This window comes from Mus pahari, chromosome 9 (genome assembly GCF_900095145.1).
Source record: "Mus pahari chromosome 9, PAHARI_EIJ_v1.1, whole genome shotgun sequence".
Taxonomy (NCBI): Eukaryota; Metazoa; Chordata; class Mammalia; order Rodentia; family Muridae; genus Mus; species Mus pahari.
In genome coordinates, this window is record NC_034598.1 from 45,641,604 (window position 1) to 45,664,147 (window position 22,544).

General features: G+C 54.4%; 1 protein-coding gene across 2 annotated transcripts; it reads left to right on the top strand.

Annotated features, from left to right (window-relative positions):
- The first annotated feature begins 83 nt into the window (after nucleotides 1-83).
- On the top strand, nucleotides 84-17,756 carry Map2k2 (mitogen-activated protein kinase kinase 2). 2 transcript variants are annotated; one of them, XM_021204656.2, is made up of 11 exons: nucleotides 84-364; nucleotides 2,632-2,842; nucleotides 8,404-8,550; nucleotides 11,504-11,581; nucleotides 12,215-12,266; nucleotides 12,335-12,459; nucleotides 12,568-12,781; nucleotides 14,087-14,154; nucleotides 15,214-15,275; nucleotides 15,888-15,933; nucleotides 16,932-17,756. In XM_021204656.2, exons 1-11 carry the CDS (start codon nucleotides 273-275, stop codon nucleotides 17,040-17,042), a joined length of 1,206 nt encoding a protein of 401 aa, XP_021060315.1. In that variant the 5' UTR covers nucleotides 84-272; the 3' UTR covers nucleotides 17,043-17,756. The 2 variants fall into 2 exon arrangements, with proteins under 2 accessions (XP_021060315.1, XP_021060316.1); XM_021204657.1 differs by having other exon boundaries at nucleotides 14,090-14,154; nucleotides 16,932-17,183.
- The last annotated feature ends 4,788 nt before the right edge of the window (nucleotides 17,757-22,544 follow it).

Sequence of the window (22,544 nt, forward strand, 5' to 3'; positions counted from 1 at the left end):
AGCCTCCTCGCGCACGCGCCTCGCTTGAGGGCGGGACCTCGCGGAGAAAGATCTCGCGAGAGCCCGGCCTGCGCGCTTGTGGCCGCCCCCTGTTCCCCGACCTCCCGGCTGCGCTGCAGCGTCAGCTTCACTCGGCGTCGGTCCTCTCGCCCCGGCGCTCCCGGCTCGTCCGCCTTCCACCTTCTGCCCGGCCTAGGCCGCAGCCCCGGGCCCGCGTCGCGCCGCCCCCTATGGGCCCCGGCTGAGGCGCCGCCGCCGGCCGTGGAGCCCTGATGCTGGCCCGGAGGAAGCCGGTGTTACCGGCGCTCACCATCAACCCTACCATCGCCGAGGGCCCGTCCCCCACCAGCGAGGGCGCCTCCGAGTGAGTGGGCGGGGCGTGTGCGGACGGGGGCGGGCCTCGGCGCGAAGGGGGCGTGACCATGAGTGTGGGTGTGGTCTGAAGGGATAGCAGCGTCCCGGAGGACAGGGGCTGGTCCCGAGAACGGTGTGGATGGAGGTGAGAGGGGCGTGGACTTTGAGGACTGGAACAAAGCCTGGTTGGGGGTCCGGGCCATGGGGGTCGGGGAGTCGGGAGGTGGAGGCAAGGAGTGAGGAGTGAGTCACGTGGTGTGTCAGCTTGGCCCAGGGAAGGGGGCGTGGTCTAAGATGAGTGGCCAGTGAGCTTAGAGGGGCGTGGCCTTTGAGGACTAGAACAAAGCCTGGTTGGGGTCCGGGGACCAGAGCACTGAGGCAGGTGGTCTATCAGGTTGGCCAGAGGGGAGAAGGGCGTGGCCTAAGGGGAGAGCCCTGAGGCCTATGAGCGGAGAGGGGCGGGGCCTTGACTGTAACTTGGCTTTGGGAAAGTTGGTCTAGAGAATAGCAGTGACTGATTCAGGGTAGGGATGGGGACAAGGTGCGGGGATCTGAGAGGATGGCTCTGGGAAAATCTCTGCTGTTGAAGGGGAAACTGAGGGGGCAAAGGGGGCGGCATGGGTACAAGAGGGGCAGGTCCTGCAGGTCTTGGGACCAAGAAAGGGCAGCTAGAGAGAGGTACGACTTGGGGTGAAGAGAAAAGAGGCAGGGCAATTGGAGACCCAAGAAAGGAGTCCTGAAGGTGGCCCGGAGAATCAGGGGAGCAGTGAGGCTTTCCGGTGTGTGTGTGAGGGGTGGTATGGTTAGAGGGACAGAGGCGCCAGGTGAGTGGAGCAGTTGAAGGCTTGACTTATCTGGGGGAGCCCCAAGAGGCAAGGCTGGCCTTGCAGGGGCAGATGGATGGAACCTGTTGGAGCAAGGGGAGGTGCAGAGGAGAGCCTGGCTTGGGGAGGACATGGTGACCTAATGGAAAGTGGACAGTGCCCTAGGAGGTGAGTGTGGGGGTAACTGACTCACTACGGTGGGGTGGGATGAGCGATGTAGTTGCGTACAAAGCCTTCCTTGAAAAGGGTCAAGTCAAGGGTTGATCAAATAAGGTTGGGGATAAGGGTTTTTTGGGAGGAGAAGGGGAAGGCTGGTCTTCCTGAAGGGAAAAGAGGACAGCCTAAGGATCCTTGAGTGATACCAGAACAGGGAGGCCTCTGTCAGGAAAGACTGGGTGAGGCACCCCTTTGTGGGATATCAGCGTGATGGAAGTGCCTCAGTGTGAGGGCAGCTGTTGAAGACCCCAGAGTGCATAAAGATGGCCTGGGGTGTGGTGTTCCCGGAAAGAATGGGGAGAAGGCTTCCAGTGTGAATTTACAGTAACGGCACAAGGGGGACCTGAGGTGTTGGGGGAAGTGCCTAAGAGACTGGAGCCCATGGTGAAAAATGTCAGAGAACGGGGTGCTAGGTCTTGGAGGTTGCATCCTGCTAACCAAAGCTAATGGCTTGAAACACCCACTGGGAGACATGAAGGGCTTAGGTGCTTCCCAGCAGCTGAGGACAAGATAAAGGGGCAGCCAGAAGGTGCCGAGTGCTCCAAAGGCAACATACAGTACAGCCTGGGGCCTGGAAGGGCGACTGGTGCGTTCTCATGCTAGCAGGCTCATGGGATGTGTGTGCAAGAACTGGGTGTGAGGGACAGTCGGGTGGGTGGGTGGCTTGTCTGAGGGCCTCCCCTCCCCTTGGATGAAGATGGAGGTGGGAACAGGTTTCTTAGTTATAAAAGCCAAGCCCGTGCTGCTGAGGCAGGAAGATCAGCAGTTCAGGCCACACTAGGCCACAGAGTGCATTCAGGGGCGGTCTGAGTGGTTTTTAGACCCTGTCCCAAAGGATAAACCCCTGCCTAGAATCCTCCAGTGAGGGGCTGGGTGTGGGTGTGCCTAGTGTTTGGGTGGACTCAGCTTTGATTAGCATAATCACACACACAAATCCTGAGCATGGCTGCTGCCACGTTAATTTCCTCCCTCTTCGGCCTGGTTCTTGGCTTCAAAGCTACTTGAAATGCCCTCAGTAAAGACAGGGGCTTGGCCTAGGCCTTGGTGCACCTGGCCTCTGCTCCTTTGCCTCTTCATGTAGTCTGGAGGTACTGAGGCAGTTTGTCGTGATTCCTCCATACCTGGAGACCCAGCCTCTGAGTCTAGTAATGTGTCCCTTTCCCACATGATGGGGATCCTGGAGCGCAGGTGTGGGGTTCAGGTCCTTGGCTTATCCTCTGCTCCTGGGGTGCGGCAGGGCAAACCTGGTGGACCTCCAGAAGAAGCTGGAAGAGCTAGACCTGGATGAGCAGCAGAGGAAGCGGCTGGAGGCCTTCCTTACCCAGAAGGCTAAGGTCGGTGAGCTCAAGGACGACGACTTTGAGAGGATCTCAGAGCTGGGTGCCGGCAATGGCGGAGTGGTCACCAAGGCCCGGCATAGGCCGTCAGGCCTCATCATGGCCAGAAAGGTAAGGAGGTCAGGGTGGGCATTTATCCTATCATTGTCTTCTATGGTTGGTCATATGATGCGGGATCAGGGTCTTACGGTGAAGCCCTGGTCCATTTAGAATTTGCTCTATAGACCAAGCTGGCCTGAAACTCACAGAGATTCCTGCCTCTGCTGGATTCTCTGGCAGGAATGTGGCATACTGGTGAGTTCTAGCCTGTCATGCACCAAATGTTCTTCCCTTCCAAGACAAAACTCTTGCCAGGCTAGTCTGTGAGCCACTGGTGAGTAGCTAGAGAAAGGCCATGCGTGGAGTTTGCATGCCTGTTAGTCTGTGATGATCCGCCAGGTGGTCTTGGCTCAGTGGGCCTAGCGATGGCCCGGCACACACATGGCCCTGGGTTCCATCCGCAGTACCATGTAAACACGGCATGAAGTGCACGCCTGTTATCCCACGATGATCAGAATTACAAAGTCATCCTCAGCAGCATCCTGAGTCCAAGGCCAGCCTGGGCTACCTGAGACTGAGCCTGGAAAGAAATCAAACACAGTAAACCAAGTCTGCTCTGCAGAGCAGCAGGACTGATGTGGGTCCGTGCTCACAGCAGAGAGCTTGGTTCTGATGGGATGGTGCTGGGCATCAACCCGGTGTCTCAGTACACTGGGCAGGCTCTGCTGAGAGAGTGGGTGCCTGTGATGGTGGCTTTGCCTACTGGTTGGTAAGGGGTCAGGGAAGATGGGCACACTGGAGCCTCAGCAGGCCTGAAGGCTGCTTGGAAGCAGTGTCCCTGCTTTCTACCTTCTGCTGATTGGATGAGGTCACCCTGTCACAGGGTCACCTGCTTTTTTTATTCGAAAGCTTACCACTTTGTAGGTTGCCCATTCCAGCCTCAGGGAGGCTGGTGTGTGTGCATGGTGGGTTCTAGGGATTTGGCAAGGAGATGAAGATCCTTGACCTGCAGGATTCCAGCCAGCTGAAGATGGACCCTGCCTGCCTGCCTGCCTGCCTGCTGGCTCATCTCCCTTAGTGCCAAGAGTTCCCTCAAGGTGTGGAACAGTGAGATAAGGACACCACCAGTGGTGACCCCTGCACACCAGGGTGCTGATTGTCGACACCCCTGACCTTTCTTGAAGTCTCTGGCTGTTGAGCAAGGGGAGCCGTCTCATCTCCAGCCAGAGTCCTTTGCTGGCCCGGAAGATTCTGGCTTTGGCATCCTGGACTCTCCACCCACCTCATGCAGAACGCTGCTGTGGCACTCAGAGGGCTGAAGGGTAGGCCCAAGTCACCCAGGATCTCCCTCTCATCTTCCAGGCAGCTGTGACATGCTGGCTGCAACAGAGGCGCCAATTGTGTGGGAGCTGAGCCTCGGCAGTGTCTGGATGCAGGTCCCTCCTGATGGGGCAATGTTGAGAGCTGTGTATATCCCCTGGGCTAGCATGCCCTGTTCTGCCACATGGGAGTGATCGTTGGCAACATTGGACAGTACGGAAGGTCCAACATGCCCAATCCATTTTTGCTTTTTGTGACTGGTCCAACCTCTAGTGACATCTTTGACCCTCTGCCCTGGCCCCTTGTGGCTTGAGACTGGTTATGGTCAGCAGAATTTGTGTGGGGCTGTAGCACACCCGGGCTGGAAGCTGGTTCTCCACAGCTAGTGGCGTTTTTGTCCAGAGCTCGTGCAGCCTGAAGGCTTCATCTCCAGGCCAACTGCTCCCTGACAAGAGCACCATGCACAGAACTTACCTGTGTGTGATGGTTGGAAGCTGTTGACAGGCTAATGGCACAGTGAGCAAGGTGGGAGCTGGCTTAGGATTGCATGTTCTTGGAAACATCTATATCCTCTGGTCCAAGCTCTGGACAGGTTGCCATGGCATTTGTCAAAGGCAGAGCCTCCGGAACCTGTTGTGGTATAGGCTCTGCTTATCTTGCAGAGCCTTTGCACCCCATTCCCACATCTCCCTGATAGAGGAGGGTGGTATTGCTCACAAGCTGGCTCCACTACCAGCAGTGGATACACAGAGACCTGCAGTCAGGTCCATGCAAGGGGCAGTACAGGTGGCTCACACAGATCTAAGTCCTCCGGAGTGACAGATACAAGTGTCCAGGGCCTGTGTCTGAGATGCACCAGGTGGTCACCATGCATTTAGACTTCTGGAAACAGATGTGGACCAAGAGGCCAGGACCATACACTGCCAACCAAATAGCTCCAATGCTGCTAGTCTGGACCCTGCAGGACTAAGGAAATGGCAGACAAGTTTCTGGATGAGGCAGATAGGTATCGGCCTTGTGAGTTCCTCTTCCAGGCTCAGCATGGAAAGAGACATCCATCCCAGCTTCCTGGCTGCTCCCCAGCACTACAGACCCCCAGGGCTCCAGCACACTGACACATTCTGCTTAATGCCCACATTTGCTTCCAGCTTGCCCAAGGTTTTCAGAGCAGACCTGGGCCCCACAGGCCCCGTTTATGTGAGCACCAAGAAATGCAGTCCTACTGTACGGTCCCATGTCCAAACACATGGACTTCCTGGCAGGAGCCGGGAGAGGAGATTCTTGTCACAGTTGTGAAGTCTGTGAAGCACGGGAGGCCCGGGCACAGGAGGTAGGTTCAAGCCAGTCTGGGCGACTCTGCTAGGCCTGGTTGAGCATTTGGGGTTTTAGAATGTGTGTGGCTCTCAGATGATGGACGCTCAACCTTCATGTGGAAAATACTGTTTTCATTGTTTTGATGCAAGATCTTTTCTGAGACAGGGTCTTATTACATAACCATGGTTATTCTCGAACTCATTCTATAGACCAGGCTGGCCTCAAACTCACAAAGATCTGTTTGCCTCTGTGCCTTGAGTGCTGGGATGAAATATGTGTATCATTGTGCCACGCTGAAACAAGACCTTGCTTTGTTGCCCCTGCTGGCCTGGACCTCCTAATCCCACTGCCTCAGTCTCCTTAGGTTTGTCATCAGGTGTGTGGCCCCACACTGGGCTCTCGTTTTGTGGTTTTACTTTGGTATACATTTCTTTTCTTTTAGTATAGAATAGAGTTTATTAAGGGTATGAGGAGGGGAGTTAGGAGGGTAGTAGAGGCAGAGAAAGGCAGAGAAAGAGTAGAGAAGTAGAGGCTGCCCATGACCACATGGAGAGAGGGGGAAGGGAATGGAGGAAGGGAAGGGAAAGCAAGAGCAAGGGAGGAGCAAGAGAGCAAGAGCAGGTTTTTGTTTTGTTTTGTTTATATGTATATGAGTGCTTTGTGCATCTATACCTTTGTGCCAGTGGAATATGTTACAGATGGCTGTGAGCTGCCATGTGGTTGCTGGGAATTGCACTCCAAAACCTCTGGAAGAGCAGCTAGTGCTCTTACTCACTGAGCCATCCCTCCAGCCTAGGATTTACTTTAAAAATAAAAATAAAAAGTGTGTCTATGGGTGCCCAGAGACAGGAAGAACGTGGAGTCACAGGCGGTTGTGATCAGTCACACATGGTGCCAAAAACATTAGTCTGGTCCCTGCAAGTGCTCTTAAGCACTGAGCCGTCTCCACAGCCTGTTATGTGGTTTCTGAGTGCAAGAGCACTGAGATTGTTGGTTTCCACTAAAATGGTGCCTGTGGATGGACAGCAGGCGCTACCTGCATGGCTATTTGGAGGATCTCCCAGATGCAGGTACCTCTGCACCAGTCTGAAATGGAGACTTCAGGGTTCTTTGGAAAGTCAGTTGTGTTGGATGGTGTTTTGCTGGGGCAAACACATGAAGGAATGTTTTCCTGAAGTAGACACAGGTGTGAAAGGCTAAGGCAAAGTCACGAAGAAACGTTTCTCTGAGGCAAACACAAGAGAGAGGATGTTCTGCTAAAGCAAGCATGTGAGAGGAATGTGATGAAGGATTCTTTGCTAACAATACACATGTATTAGTCTGTCTTACATTGCGTAGTTGAGCTCCATTTGTCAGGACTTCATAAAGAGAAACGCACCAGAAAACCTCAGGTGGTGTGCTGAGGCAAGAGCCATACAGCATGTGTGATGATTGGAGCGAGTGTAAAGATGACTCAACAAGCTTGTTGGTAGAGCTGACTGTGCAGCATCGCTCTCGCATCTTTGTATCCTTGAGAGAGGCACAGCTGAGAACTTCTCCTGGTGTTCCTGTTGGCCTTGGTCTCTCCTGCTGACTTCGTGCCAAGGCTGAGGCCTGGCTAACTCTACTAAGTTGTGCACCACTGCTGATGCGTGTTTGCTATCCTGAGTACTGAACTGGACTGCTGGTGTATCCGTGAAAAATGATTGCAAGTTGAACAAGCTGCCCCTGCTGACCTGTGAACTGAACTGCTGATTTCCAGACAGCATAGATGGGGGTTGTTGCAAAGAACCTTTCTAAACAGGTCCACTTCTCCCGTATCCTTTCTTTTTCACTACGTCTGGTGGGTGGTGGGCTAGAAGGGAAGTTAACGAATCATTAAAAGTAGGCTTTGAGAAAACTAAAATTACACTAGGGCCTTTTTGGTATGGGAGCCAGTATGTGACCTGGGGAAGAAGGAGAATCATGAAATGTTCCCTTGGCCTATTGGGACAGATGGCCATACTGGGAACTTAGTCCAGGACCCGCAGGATTGAAAACTGACCACAGGGTTGGGGCTGGATCTTTGCAGGACCTACAGGGACCACAAGGTCACAGGGACACTTCCTAAGCCTCTCACCTGTCCTGAGCTCAGCTGACTCCCTCATGCCCCAGTCTTCTCCCTGGGTCGCTCTGTGTCCACCCTCTGTGGAAAGGCCTCCAGCTTGCCCTGACCACCCTTCCTGCTCAGTAGTTAGACCAGGACACCTCGCTGTGGTTTCTGTGGAGGCCCCTAGCAGGGGTTTCCACTGTAGCATGTCTCTCCACCTCAGACGCCTGCCTTGCCCATGAGAGAGCACCTCTGTCTCCAGGCTGCCCATGTGCCCACAGCCTACAATGGAGCAGTGGTAGGACTCATTTCATTTTTCCTGGTGCTGGGTGTGAACCTGGACCTGCCTTGCAGACTCTACCTGTGCTTTCTGCAGATCTACAGCAGACTCTGGTCGTGACATCTGGTCTCCCTGGCAAATCTAGAGACATGGGTCTGCTGTGTGGCTCTCACAGGCCTGGCCATGGCTGTTCCCCACTGGGCACTGGGTTCCAGGCTTGTGGATTCTGGTTGCTCCCTCACAGTGACCTCTCTGTTTGGCCTCCTCTCTGGAAGGACAATGAGTGGAAGGATGACACTGCTCTGGGCAGAGCTTAGAGTCCTCAGTGGCCACCAAGGCCTGTGGGAACGGTGGATCTGGAGGAAGGGTCTGGATGCTGATGTTGCCTAGGTGCATTGGGTGGCTTGGTCTATCTTTTCCCCCACAGGAGTAGAATAGTGACATTCCCTTTTCAAAATCTTCATTTTTAAAAGTTTTACTGAAAAAGTGAAAACATTGCATCACCATGCTCTGCCATGCTTAGCCGTCTCTGTCATCCACAGATCTACATCTGGGGCTTCCCTTCCCTTGGGCATGTGCCCAGGACCGGGTCTGATGGGCTTGCTGGCCACTCGCCCCTTCCTCTTGAGCAGCTGCTCTTCCTTCCTGTAGCTGATCCACCTGGAGATCAAACCGGCCGTGCGCAACCAGATCATCCGGGAGCTGCAGGTGCTGCACGAGTGCAACTCGCCCTACATCGTGGGCTTCTACGGGGCCTTCTACAGCGACGGCGAGATCAGCATCTGCATGGAGCACATGGTGAGGGCAGAAGGGCGGACCTGCTCACCCTCTGCACCTGCCCCAGGAAGCATGTGCCCCCCCGTGGGAAGTAGGTTCCTGGTCCATGGCTGTTTGCTAAGCTCTGAGCTGGAAGGATGCAGCCAGGCCTGTGGGGCCCCAGCTTCAGATGAGCTGTACCCGTCGATCTCTAGGTAACAGTCTGGGTCTTCAGAGTTGGGCAGGATGGAGAACTTGGTCTCAAAAAGAGACCCCAACCTGCTGAGCCAGGTGCAAGAACCTTGTGACTCCCCAAAAGACTTGGCAGCTGCAGTGGTCTTCAACTGTGCTTTGCCAGTATCCTGACCTGCAGACCACTAGGGTATGGAAAGCAGGGACTGAATTTAAGAACAACCCAGGCACTGTTGGGTCCCCTCACACCTAGCTGTGAGTCTGCCTCTCTTTTGAGCCTCTGCTTGCCTCAGTGCTAAGTGGGCACTCCCTCCAATCTCTTCATTGATGTTGCAACCATTGGGTCATAGGCTTCCTGGTTCCCTGCAGGAAGGGGACTCTCATTGTCCGAGTGGCTAGGGGCTGTACTGTAAGAGACACGGGAGTCCTCTGTGCCTACATGTGCCTCTCACACTGACTGTTGGGACAGGAAGCTCCCAGAAGCAAGAGGATTACCTTGAATTTGAGGCCAGGTAATGGTACATGGCCACCATCCTCGAACGAGGACGAGACCTTCTCGTCCTCAGGGCCATATGCAGCCCTGTTTCAATGACAAGAAAAATGGCCACTCTGCCCTGCTGGCTGATGCAGTCTGGATTTAAGTCATAGGTTACATGGTATGAAGGAAAGCCTACCTTTAGGGATTGGGGGATGGTGGGTGGCCTTTGGCTGGTCCTGGCCCTAGTCCACTTTCACTTTCCTGTGGGGGGTGACCCAGAAACAGTGTTCGGCTTCAGAGACTGAAGTCAGGGAGTGACTATGCCACCAGTGTGGCTCCCAGACCTTGGGTACTGCAGAACTTGGGTGCAGGCAGCAGTGGGCTCTCCTCACTTGCTATTATTGGCTTGTGTTAGGCAGCCACATCCCTACCCCTCAGCCCCCGCCAAGAACTTGTCACTCAAGAGTAGGAAGATGCAGTTGTGTCAGTGGTACAGCTCTTTGAGTACCACACTACAGTGGTCCACATTCAACAAGACTTAGAAAGGGCAAGATGACACCCAGGCCGTAGCTGTGTCTATACCTGTGGCCTGCCCTGGGCTAATTGGAACTGTGGTCTCTGTCTGAAAGCTTTGGTGCACAGGGCCTTGTCACTGATCTGGAATATTCCAGCCCCAGCTTGAAAAAAGGCTCCTGTGGGAGGGGGCAGAACTGCTCAACCTACATCTGGAAGCCAAGAAAAAGAGGAGAGAGAAGCTGGGGTCCTGCTGGCCTCATCCACGGCCAGACTTCCTCCAGGCCTCCCTCTCAAGAGGCTCTGCCCCATTCCTATGCCACACTTAGACCCAGTTAGCACAGAAGGGAAGCTCTGCTGGGTGTCCTTAAGTGGGGACACCTGCTAGGAGCCTGCTGGAGAGCTCACACTGTCGTTTGCAGCGTGCCCATGGCAGGGAGAGCAGGAAGTTCTGGGGGCTCAGCCTGGGCTGTCTGTGTCTGACCTTAAGAAATGTGTTGACCAGCACTCGGGAGGCAGAGGCAGGCGGATTTCTGAGTTCGAGGCCAGCCTGGTCTACAAAGTGAGTTCCAGGACAGCCAGGGCTACACAGAGAAACCCTGTCTCGAAAAACCAAAAAAAAAAAAAAAGAAAAAAAAAAAAAAAAAAAAAAAAAAAAAAAAAAAAAAAAAAAAAAAAAAAAAAAAAAAAAAAAAAAAAAAAAAAAAAAGAAAGAAAAAAGAAATGTGTTGATGCTCGATGGAACAGTGAGTTTCTAGAGTCCTGGAGGGAGATGTATGCAGGGACTGGCCGGCAGCACCCAGGTCTCCATCTCGCCCCGGGACACTATGACCCCACCAGAAACTCAGCCAAATCTGAGACGCCTGTTGCTGTCACACTCAGGAACTTCTAGGATAGAGTTGGGGGAGGCAAGGCAGACTGCTCAGCCCTGCAGGGTCCAGTGTGACCTGAGAGAAATAATGACCTTGCTGTCCTCAGTAGATAGTACCATGTCCTTCCCTAGTGCCCAGCCAGTGTCACCTCGAGTCTGTCCATAAGAACAAAACATAAGAGTTGGACCATGGTAGTGCACGCCTTTAATCCCAGCACTCTGGAGGCAGAGGCAGGTGGATCACTGGGTTCGAGGCCAGCCTGGTCTACAAAGCAAGTTCCAGGATGGCATTCCTACACAGAACCCTGCCTTGAATAACAGAAAGGAGGGGGAGGGTGAGGAGGGGAGATAAAACACAGGATTCCAGTGACCCAGTGCCTGGCTGGACAGGTGCACTGGAAAGATCCAGGGCAGCTTGGAGGAGGCTCCTTCCTGACCTTAACTCATGAGGTCTTGCTCTGTGTCAGGTCAGACACCAGCTACACAGGTGTCCCTGCAGTGGCTGCCTAGTCTCCTGGCCCAGCTAGAGTCAGGACAGTATTTCTTCATCTGTCCAGTGGAATCAGGACCACACCCTAGGTATAAGGAACAGCCAGGGTGGTGACCTGCAGGCTACCTCATGCCCTTTGTGGGGCACAGCCCTTGGGCTTCAGGTCTGGTCATCAGCCTACCCCAGGAGCGATAGCAGTGAGCCAGTCAGTCCTGTTTTGTCCTGCCCAAGGACCTCCTGTGTCTGCACAGTCCTTGGTGCAAGGAGCTGGCTCTTGACAGAAGTGGTTCTGTCACTCAAGCTCAGAGCTCTGTAGTCTCTTATACCACACATATACTTAGGAACCTGGGGAAGCAAGGTCTGCTGGGGGCTGACAGGGTTGGCCTACCTGAGTTTTGGGTTGGGCTTCTTGACAAAGCCAGCTACCAGCTGTTGTCATCTCTGCATGCAGGATGGTGGCTCACTGGACCAGGTACTGAAGGAGGCCAAGCGGATCCCTGAAGACATCTTGGGGAAGGTCAGCATTGCGGTGAGTTTGTTGGCTGCTGCTGCTTCCAGGGAGACTGAGCAAATCACAGCCCCATCCACGTGAGGTCCTCTGCGGGCCCCACTGTCACCTGGGGCCTGTGAGCACTCCTTTCTTCCTGTATAAGAATGACTGTAGTTGGGCTGCTCATGGTGGTGTGCACACTGACTGCAGGTCAGCCAGGGCAATACAGTGAGACCCTGATTTAAAAGAGGAAATTAAAAATTCCAGGAGAAAAAAAAAAACCTGGGCAGTGGTGGCGTACGCCTTTAATCCCAGCACTTCAAGGCCAGCCTGGTCTATAGAGTGAGCTCTAGGACAGCCAGGGCTACACACAGAAACCCTGTCTCAAAAAAAACAAAAAAATATAACAAACAAAAAATTCCAGGCATGGTAGTACATGCCTGTTACCTCAACAGCTGAGGGACAGAGGCAGAGATGCAGTGAATTTGAGGTAGCCCTGGGCCCTCACTTTGAAATACAGTGTCCATGTACCTGGTGCAGGTTCCTGTATGGGACATGGGGATGTATATATCACATGCCTGCCATGGCACTACCCTGTGGCTGGGGAGGCTCATCACAGCCTAGCCCTGCTGCCCTGGACACATAAGCTACCCAGCTCTGACCTTTCTGTAGGTGCTCCGGGGCCTGGCATACCTCCGAGAGAAACACCAGATCATGCATAGAGGTAAGTGGGGCTAGGCTGATGTGGGTGGAACACAGTGGCTGCAGCCTAACCCCTGACCCTGTCTGCAGATGTGAAGCCCTCCAACATCCTGGTGAACTCTCGAGGGGAGATTAAGCTCTGCGACTTCGGGGTGAGCGGCCAGCTGATCGACTCCATGGCCAACTCATTTGTAGGGACGCGCTCCTACATGTCCGTGAGTGTCCTGGCCTTTGAACATGCATCCTCAGTGGGGTCTGTCGGCTTGTGTGTGGAGTCCTACTCTGTTGCTACCAACCCCAGCTGTGTTCTGTTTCTTTGACAGCCAGAGCGGCTGCAGGGCACCCACTACTCTGTGCAGTCGGACATCTGGAGCATGGGGCTGTCACTGGTGGAGCTGGCCATCGGGAGGTACCCCATTCCCCCACCTGATGCCAAGGAACTAGAGGCCAGCTTTGGCCGGCCAGTGGTGGACGGGGCAGACGGAGAACCCCATAGTGTCTCCCCGAGGCCCAGGCCCCCTGGACGCCCCATCAGTGGTATGGGACATTACAGCTAGCTGAAGAGGGATGGGTGGGGGATCAGCTGCCACCCTGATGGCCCTCTCTGTACCAGCTGTCCCCTGGACAGGGCTTGCTGTGGTCAGCAGTCCTCAGATGGTCTTGGGCTTTCTGGGGACAGAGCTACACGAAGTGAGAATCTCATTCTCCGTCCAGGGCAGCTGCACCTGTTGCTGCCAGCTGGAAGGCCCGGAAACTCCACTCTAGGTCAGGCTGGGCTGGTTGCTGGGTTTCCCGGGCATTTCTGCATGAAAATGTCTAATTGGGGGCAGGAGTACACATCTGTAGCCCATTATCCAGGAAGCCCAGATGCAGGTAACCTGGTGACGTCCCTGGGGCCTTGGTGGCACAGGAAGCATAGAATGGAGGGAAACTATTTTCAGGGGGATCTAAGAAGACAATAGAACCCTTGGAGTGGCTGCCTTGGCCACTGAGGGCAGGGACGAGGTCCTGGTGTGAGACAGAGCTTCTGCAGAGCCCCTACCTCCTGGCATTTAAGTCAGGGGATGGGAGACTTTGTAACTGCAGACACACAACATAAACACCACTGTTTGCTTCCTGGAAGCCCTGTAGGCCAGTGGTTAGTTCATCCACAGATGAGAGTGTCCATTACCTCTGTCTGGTTCTTGAACATTCAGCCACCCCTAAAGCAGTCCCCATTCACGGATGCTATCACCTTGTCAGTTACCTGGCCCTAGCCCCTGCACACACAAACCCCACCCATTACCCTGCTCTGGACATTTCCTGCTGTGGAGTCCACACTGTGTAACTTTTGTGTCTAGGTCTTATCAAGCACCATGTCTTGGAGGTCCCTGCGTGGAGTTGGACTCACTCCCTGTATATCTCAGTGTATGGTGTGTGCTTCACATGCCTTTAAAGAGCAGAGAGCCCCCTCCCCACCCTGTGCCCAACACTGGCTGCTCGCCCTGACACCAGATCTCAGGACACAGTCCTCAGATGGCCCCAATCCTTTGGCGAGCTTTGGTGGTGACACTAGGCCAGCTCACTGCCTTTCTAAGTCCCAAAGTAGCCCGTGACAAGATGGGCAAATGGTACAGTTCAGCTGCTGGGCATCAGGGCCTTGGGCAGGGGTCGTCATCCACCTGTTCCGAATCTCCAGCAGCTGCTCTGAGGTCACATTGGTATTCCTACTGAGTTGCCAGTCCCCTCCCCCACCCACAGAGCATCCTCCAGCCTGTGAGAGTGTGAAGTATGTCCTGGCAGAAGGACTGGGTCTCTCAAAATTTGTGTCCCCCACAGTTATGTGTTCTTTGTACTGTCAAGTAGGTCATGGGATGGACAGCCGACCGGCCATGGCCATCTTTGAGCTGCTGGACTACATAGTGAATGAGGTGTGTGCCCTTGGCCTTCAGGTATTTCACTCAGGGAAGGCTGACCCACCCTTGAGTTTCCTGGGGGAGGGGATGTTGTGGGCTGCTCCTCTGCAGTTCCCAGTCAGAAAGCCATCAGCGTCTTCATCATGCCTGTGATCCAAGCTACACAGCAACTCAGATACTTGAGCTGGCGGTCAGTGTGGGCCAGCCTGGGCCAGTACTGTGGCTGGCGGTCAGCCTGGGCCAGTACTGTGGCTGGCGGTCAGTGTGGGCCAGTACTGTGGCTGGCGGTCAGTGTGGGCCAGCCTGGGCCAGTACTGTGGCTGGAGATCAGTGTGGGCCAGCCTGGGCCAGTACTGTGGCTGGAGGTCAGTGTGGGCCAGCCTGGGTCAGTACTGTAGCTGGAGGTCAGTGTGGGCCAGCCTGGGCCAGTACTGTGGCTGGCGGTCAGTGTGGGCCAGTACTGTGGCTGGTGGTCAGTGTGGGTCAGCCTGGGCCAGTACTGTAGCTGGCTCCATAAGAAGAGGGCTGGAGGCATGGGAGAGTGAGTTCCTGCCTAGAACCCCCCTCCAGTGAGGTGAGGGGCTGGCTCACATCACAGGCACAGAAAGTGGCTCCTAGGGCGGACTAATTGGAACCCAGGACCCTGTGTCCAAGGCTGAGGCAGGATTGCCTTGAGACACATAGTAACTTCCAGAACAGTCTTAGCTATAGCGTGAGACCCTGACTCAAAAGCAACCAGAAATAGAACAACAAGCAATCCAAGCAAGTCTCCAGGGGGAGCCAAGGTCACATGTGAAGGTGCATGGTTGTGCCCAGGGGTGAAGAACACTGGCAGAAGATGGGCTTTGTGGCCTGTGACAGGGCTGCCACTGTTCCTGGCATTGACAGTCCAGCTCAGCCACTTCTCCCAGGAAGTCTGGGGCCACTGTCACAGGAAGGGCTCTGCGCTGTGCCACAGGCATCCCCACCCACTAGATAGTGTTGTCAAAAGCTGAACCAGAGGAGCCTGGCCAGATGATGGGGTGGCCAGCAATTCCTGCAGCCACTTAAGTGATCCTTCCCTGTCCTCCACAGCCACCTCCCAAGCTGCCCAGTGGTGTGTTCAGCTCAGACTTCCAGGAGTTTGTGAATAAATGGTGAGATGGGCCCATGGGATGGGTGGGGCAGCCTCACACTCCAGCTCTGGGTTTCTGGGCTATGGTGTGCAGTTAGGGGTCAAAGTATTTCCCCAAATCACACAGCTGGGTGCTATTGCCTGCAGACTGAGGAACCATGCATGGTCCAGCTGTGTCCTGCGTTCCCACACAGTGGGCCTGGTGGTGTGGGGGCAGCTGAGCTGCTGGACTCCCCAGCCCCCTGACGTCTGGTCAATTGCTCTGTGGTGTTTCTGGAGCATGGTGCTCCAGGGGCAGGCCATGTGTATGTCCCCGGAGGTGCTGTCTCTGCTCGGTAGTGGGCTGTGCCACCTTGTATCTGCCTCCCACCAGGGTCTTCTCCCTTTCAGTTCACTAATTCATTAGGAATTTAGCAATTTAGTTGTGGGGACACAGGGGCTAGAGATGCACTCCTGACACACCAGCATGCTGGAGGACAAGGTCATCTGCTGTGAGTTCAAGGCCAGCCTGGGATACAGAACACCCTGTCACCCAAAATGTAAAAATGCAGTGTTCCTGGTGCGAGTTGAGTCACGCCTCAGCACACCTGAGCCAGGGCTCCTGAGTAACACCCGTGTCTTCTCCCTCCCCCAGTCTCATTAAGAACCCAGCAGAGCGCGCAGATCTGAAGCTGCTGATGGTGAGTGGAGGTGGCTCCTGGGCCAGGGACTGGGGCTGTCTGCATGGACGGGAAAAGTCTGCATGCTGCCAGTCTCAGCAGTCTGGTGCCCGAAGTGGTGCAGAGGTGAGGGTGTGCTTCGCTTGCCACCTCTCGCTTCTCAGAGGCCATGTCTTTCATAGCCATCAAGGGCTTAGGCCACCTGTGAGGCTGGGGACTGTCTGAGATGAAAACACTCATAGGCCTGCACCCTGAGAGCCCTCCACCCACAGGGTGGGACCAGCGGAGCCCAGAGACTCACCACACACACACACACACACACCCCTTCCTGGACAGACTGAATCTGGTTTAAGCACTATCTGTCTATTTTTTAGGCCCCTAAGAAAGCAAGCCATGCTAGGCACAGATGTGAGTACCCCTGCTCCACCCCCGAGGCCCAGAGATGAACACAGGTGCACACCCGCCATGGCAGTATTGAGGAGGCCAGCTCAGGCACACACCCATCTTCCCAGCACTCTGGGAGGTGAGGTGAGATCAAAATGTCAGGGTCAACTCTGACTGTAGAACTTTAAGGCCAGCTTTGGCTACATGAGCACTGTCTCAAAAAGAAAAGGAGCAGTTGGGGGGTGCACTGCACACCTTTAACCCCAGCACTCGGGAGGCAGGGGCAGAGGCAGAGCCAGGCAGATCTCTGAGTTCGAGGCCAGCCTGGTCTACAGAGTGAGTTCCAGGACAGCCAGGGCTACACAGAGAAACCCTGTCTCAAAAAACAAAAAAAGTAGACATCCAAGATAGGGGAGTAGGTGGGTGCCCTTGCTCCCCGTAACCCAGCCATGGCCTGTGTCCTTTCCACCTAAGTCTCCCCTGCCAAGGAGTCAGAAGTGGGGGTCGTAGGGGTCAGCCTCCCCTCCCAGGAAACCTGCCCCAGGCTCTCATAGTCCCTGGATGGATCAGAGATCGCGAGGTCGCCTGAGCAGGCCTGGGTCTCAGACTGTGACTTGACACCATGCATCTTTCAGAACCACGCCTTCATCAAGCGCTCTGAGGGGGAGGAAGTGGACTTCGCTGGCTGGCTGTGCAGAACCCTGCGGCTGAAGCAGCCCAGCACGCCCACGCGGACTGCAGTGTGACAGCCATCGCCCAGCAGTCTGTGTCCTTGTCCCTGCCGGCACAGTGGCCGCTGCCTCTGGGGACAGTGATGCTGTTTGTTGTGGCAGGGGACCTGTGCCCATGCATTTGAAAACCAAACAAAATGGAGAAAGAGAAAGAAAACTGGCTGTGCTCCTGCCCATTGCTTGTTGTGACCTCACTCAGCAGGTGGAAGAAGGGCTGGCCAAGGGATGAGGAGACACTGCTCTCCTTACCTCCCTCCCCGGCCCAGCTCCTGCAGTGCACATGCAGCCTCCTTCCTAGCAGGGGGTGTGGGAGCAGGGAACCCTCTGGGCTCCACAGGCTCCAGGGAGCATAGCTGACTCAGCATAGTGCAAAGGCAGTGCCCTGCATAAGTTCCGGAGGAGACCCCAGTGGATCTGGGTCATGGGACTCGATGAGAGCCTTGCTTGCCACATCCTGCAGCAACCCCACCAGGGTCCCACCCGTCCCACCAGTCAGTCAAACTCAGCCACAGGGGTCTGTAAGGAAAGCCCTGAGGCCTGTTCCCACAACCTGAATGAAGAGCATCCCTGCTGACCCAGAAATGACACTTGCTTATACAGACCTGGGCCCATGCACTGTACAAGTCTGGGGAGTGTCTGCACTTTGCTGTCCCTCTCAGGGATGACAAGTATTCCTTTTTCAGGTGCCCCAAGGACGCCACCATGTGGGGCTTCACATGCTCCAGCCAGGTGGTTCAAGCAGGTGCTGTCCCCCACACTCTGCTGGCTGCTCCTGCACTGTGCAGGGCACTTTTGCCTCCGATAAAAGCAGAGCCCCCTTCTGCCTAGGGGTGCCCAGTGTGGTGTGGGAGAGCATTGGCTAATCTCTACCTCTGCCATGCGCTGCATCCATCCCTCACAGCCCTAAATACTAGGAAGACTGCGTTAGGAAACCGGCGGGCTTTGGGCCATCCTGGGCTACCTAGTGAGAATGTCTTCCATCATGGGGATGGTGCAATCACATGTTGGACTTTTTGTGTGTGCTTGCCTTTTTTTTTTTTTTTTTGAGTCAGGGTCTCTGTAGCCCGGGCTGGCCTTGAATTCAAGAGATCCCCCCGCCCCTGTCTCCTCAGTGCTGGGATTAAAGGCGTGGGCCACCCTGCCAATTCTTTTTTGAGACAAGGTTCCCAGTAGCCTAGGCTGGCCTGTGACCAATCCTGCCTCCACCTCTCCAGTGCAGGGGATGGACCCAGGGCCCCCAGCAGTTCTCAGAGGCACCTGGGCTAGCAGCAGTTTGTGGCATTGGGTGGCCACTAATGGCCCTGGTCCTGCTGGGTTAAGGAACCTGACAGTGGCTTGCGTCCCACCTCTCACGTCCCAGCAGCACCTTCCTGGCCACAGCTGATGAAGTCAGCGTAACCAACTGTCGTGGTCCTCTGCACCCACCTGCTGCATCAGGATGGAACTGGCTGCTGGCTGTCCAGGGGTCTCAGATGCATTTGTGCCACAGCCGCAGCTTTGGAGATGTGATTGGACTTAGGGGTGTCTGGCTGAGGAGGCTGCCCCTAGGGTTCATGTATGTGCAGGCAAGCATGAGGTGTGGGGTTTGGGTCCCAGGATGCTGGGTATGTCTGTGGCATGTGCACCCAGTGTTTGCAGTCCGGGAAGCTCAGGAGCCAGCCACATCAGCTCACGTAGGTACCCAGCTTCAGATGCCGTCAGGAAGGAAGGCTCAGGTGGTGGCACTTAAAGCCGAGACAGGTGGCTCTCAAACCCCATGCCCAGCTCAGGCCTCACAATACAAACAAGGAAACTAGATGTCTGCTAGATGCAGTGGCTCCCAGCAGTAGGAAAACTGAGGCAGGAGGATTGCCACAAGTGTGACACCTGTCTACAGAGATCTCGGGTCATAACTAGTTGGTAAACCGAGAACCAGGTGCAGCACTTGCCTGTCATCCCAGCACTTGAGAGGAGGCTGGAGGAGCAGGCGCGGTGTCCTGATTTACATACGTAGTGAGTTCAGGGGCTAGCCATGGCTAAGTGGCAGGAAGCTAGGAAAGGGGACTGTGTAATTTGTCCCACTCAGCTGTCAGTAGCCATCCAGGTCACTTACTGTGACCACACTGATCACAGCAGTTTCAGCTTGAGAGTGACTGGCACTGAGTCCCTAAGTGTCAGGGGCACATCTCAGCACATCCGGAGCCAAGGGTGAAGTCTGGTGAAGGTACATGGGCAGGAACAGCACAGAACCCAGATGTGGGCGTTATGGGCTTCCCAGAAAGCAGGCTGCCTACCTGAGCCGGGAACAGAATGGGCAGCTACCTCCCTCCTCTCTCCTTTCTTGGGCCGTGTGGCTGTGGGCACAGGTGCAACCCATTCCTGGATAGCCATGGCTCCAGAGACTGCATGGTCTTAGGACTCTGGCTTCTACCGGCTTCCAGGGAAGGGAGTAGCCTGTAGTGCCAGTGCTGGCTTTCTGGACAAGCTGGTGAGGACGGAACCTAGTCCCATGGAAGGACCTGCCCAGGGCCACCACCTGTTCCTAGGCTGTGCCTACACATGGACTCTTGCCTCAGTGAGCAGGTGGAGACATAATAGAGCAAGTTCTGGGAACATCAAGCTGAGGTCTCAAAAGTTAGGACCTTGCGCCTCAGTCTTCCTGTCCTTGATTATTATAGGGTATCATTTCTCAGCAAAACTGTGGGGGCGGGCTGGTGAGATGGCTCAGAGGGTAAGAGCACTGACTGCTCTTCCAAAGGTCCTGAGTTCAAATCCTAGCATCCACATGGTGGCTCACAACCATCCACAATGAGATCCGATGCCCTCTACTGGTGTGTCTGAAGATAGCTACAGTGTACTTACATATAACAATAAATAAATTTAAAAAAAAAAAAAAAACTGTGGGGGCAAAGGCTGAACAATATCTGTTTCAGCCAGTGCCTCATGTAGCCCTGGTTGGCCTCCAGCTCACTGTGTTGCTGAGAATGGCCTTGCAAACGCCATACAAAATGATGAGGGTGGAGCCCAGGGCCATATCGGCCATGATAGGTGAGCTCCAACCTACAAATCTGTTTTGTTGCCGATTTTGATTTCAGAACAGCCAGGGTGTCTCTAGGTGTCTCTATATAGTCCTGGGTGGCCTCAGACTCACAGATCTTCCTGCCTCTTCCTTGGTGCTGGCATTAGTGTGACCGTAAGTCTATTTACTATCTCCTGCTGCTGCCTCTGAGCCCCGAGAATTAGGGTTCTGTCAGCTCAGTCTGCAGCAGATGGCTCTGTGGAGCTGCAGGGCCACCCGTGATGACGTCATGCCCCACTCCAGGGAGTCATTAGGTTGACCTCACCCCATGTCCAGTTCATCTTGCTGAACTCACGTTATGCAACATAGATGGACTTCCCTGAGAGCCAAGGGGAAACAAGGAGAGGTAGGTGACAGCTAAGTCTGGTAGATAGAGTCCCAGATAGAGCCAGGTAGGGCCTGGCATTGGTGGCACACACCTGTCATCACAGCACTTGGAAGGTGGAGGCAGGAAGATCAGGAGTTCACAGCTATTGCCAACTACATAGTGAGCTGGAGGCTAACCTAAGCTATGTAGGACCTTACCTCAAATAGGAAGGTGTCTTGGTGTGCACTATTAACCCTAGCCCCATGGAAACAGAGGCAGGTAGATCTCTGAGTTGAAGTCAGGTGGCCCTAGAGAGGGCATTTTAGGACAGCTAGGGCTACACTTGTCTCAAAAGGTGTGGGGTCCACATAGGGCTGGTCCTGGCAGCACGAAGAGAAAGAGCAATCTAGATGCTCATTGGTGCGGCCTTTAACTGCAGAATTTGAGAGACTGAGGTAGATGAAGTGCCCTGAATTCTAGGCTAGGATGGGTTACACAGCCCGTTTCAGAACAAAGAGGGACTAGGGAATTGACTCAGTCTGTGAAGTGCTTTGCTGTGCAATTGTAGGTCCCCAACACCCACATAAAAAGCTAGTGTGTAGCTGGGCATGGTGGCGCACACCTTTAATCCCCAGCACTTGGGAGGCAGAGGCAGGCAGATTTCTGAGTTCGAGGCCAGCTTGGTCTACAGAGTGAGTGAGTTCCAGGACAGCCAGGACTACACAGAGAAACGCTGTCTCGAAAAAACCAAAAAAAAAAAAAAAAAGCTAGTGTGTTCTGAAACCTCAGTACCATGGAGGTTGAGGGAAGAGGACCCCTGGGCTCACCAGCCAGCCAGCCTGGAGAAATCCCTGGGCTCCACCTTCAGTGAGAGACCCTGTCTCAAAAAACACCATGGCGAATACCCATGAACAGATCACCACTGGCTTCCATGCATACACAGGAAAACCAACCATGGATGGACCTTGACCCTGACCAACCAACACATCAGATCAAAGTAGAATTTTCTTACAAAGATTCTGGCCCAGGCGGGTGGGTCCCTAGGCAGCTGGCCTGCGCCTTCATCCCTCCTCAGTCCTGGGAAACTTTTGAGATCCTTTGTTTTCTGTGCTTGTGTGTGTGTGTGTGTGTGTGTGTGTGTGTGTGTGTGTGTGCCTCTATCTGCAGAGGCCAGAAGCAGGCATCAGATCCCTGGAGGTGAAATTACAGGTGTTTTTGAGCTCTGAGGTGAATGTGAAGGACTGAACTTGAGTCTATTGCAAGAGTATCAAGTGTTTTTGATTTTTGTTTTGTTTTTAACTTTGTACATTCCTGTCTTCAGCCTGACCTGTTCATTAGATTTCTTTAGTATCTATTATTTATTATAGGACAGCTCCTGAGAGTTCCTTCATCATGTAGAACTCAGCTCAGACTCATACTTGTGTGCAAGCACTTCACCTACTTAGCCATGTTGCTGGCCTTTTGGGACTTGAGCTCTTTGCTATCCAGTCCTTGCTTCTCCGGGGTCCCCCACACAGATGAGACGTGGGGATCCCCTCTTCCTACGTCAGTGGCTTCAGTCTTTGCTTGTTCTGTTCTGCCACATGGAGTCCTGTGAGTCATGTAGGGACACAGGTAGAGAGGGGGCTCTCAGAGCGATGGTGACATGGAACTATGCTCTCTCTCAGTCAAGGAGCCTGGAAGACAATGGTGGGGAGAAAGGGCAGCCCCATGTTTCATGTTGGAACTTCAAGGGAGGTGTGCTGTCTCAGATCCACACCCCACAAGAAAGAGCCGGAAGTGCAAGAGGAAGCCCCAGTGTGGTGGTAGACCCAGCCCCTCCTCCTTCCCTTCTCACCTCAATGTCCCTCTTCCTCCAGTCTCAGTGAACTCCCTGTTTCTGGAGCCCTACTGAGGGCTTCATGGGGGAAGTGGGACTAGGAGGGTCAGGGGCTCCTGCTGGGCCCTGTCTCCTGCAGTGGACAGTTTTCTATAGGGTGTGTGTGTGTGTGTGTGTATTTAGCTGGCTTACCTTGTAGAACAGGCATCACTCTAGAGCCTTTGCACAGGCCAGGCAAACCCTCGCTGAGCTGTACCTTTCCTTCTTATTTATTTATTCTATGTAAGTACACTGTAGCTGTCTTCAGACACTCCAGAAGAGGGATGTGAGCCC

Bases quoted from the DNA above. Each gene is read 5' to 3' on its own strand.
- Map2k2 (XM_021204656.2), top strand. From the start codon at position 273: ATGCTGGCCCGGAGGAAGCCGGTGTTACCGGCGCTCACCATCAACCCT. The intron at 11,582-12,214 runs GTGAGTTTGTTG...ACCTTTCTGTAG, and splicing joins TGGGGAAGGTCAGCATTGCG to GTGCTCCGGGGCCTGGCATA. The intron at 12,782-14,086 runs GTATGGGACATT...TGTACTGTCAAG, and splicing joins CCCTGGACGCCCCATCAGTG to TAGGTCATGGGATGGACAGC.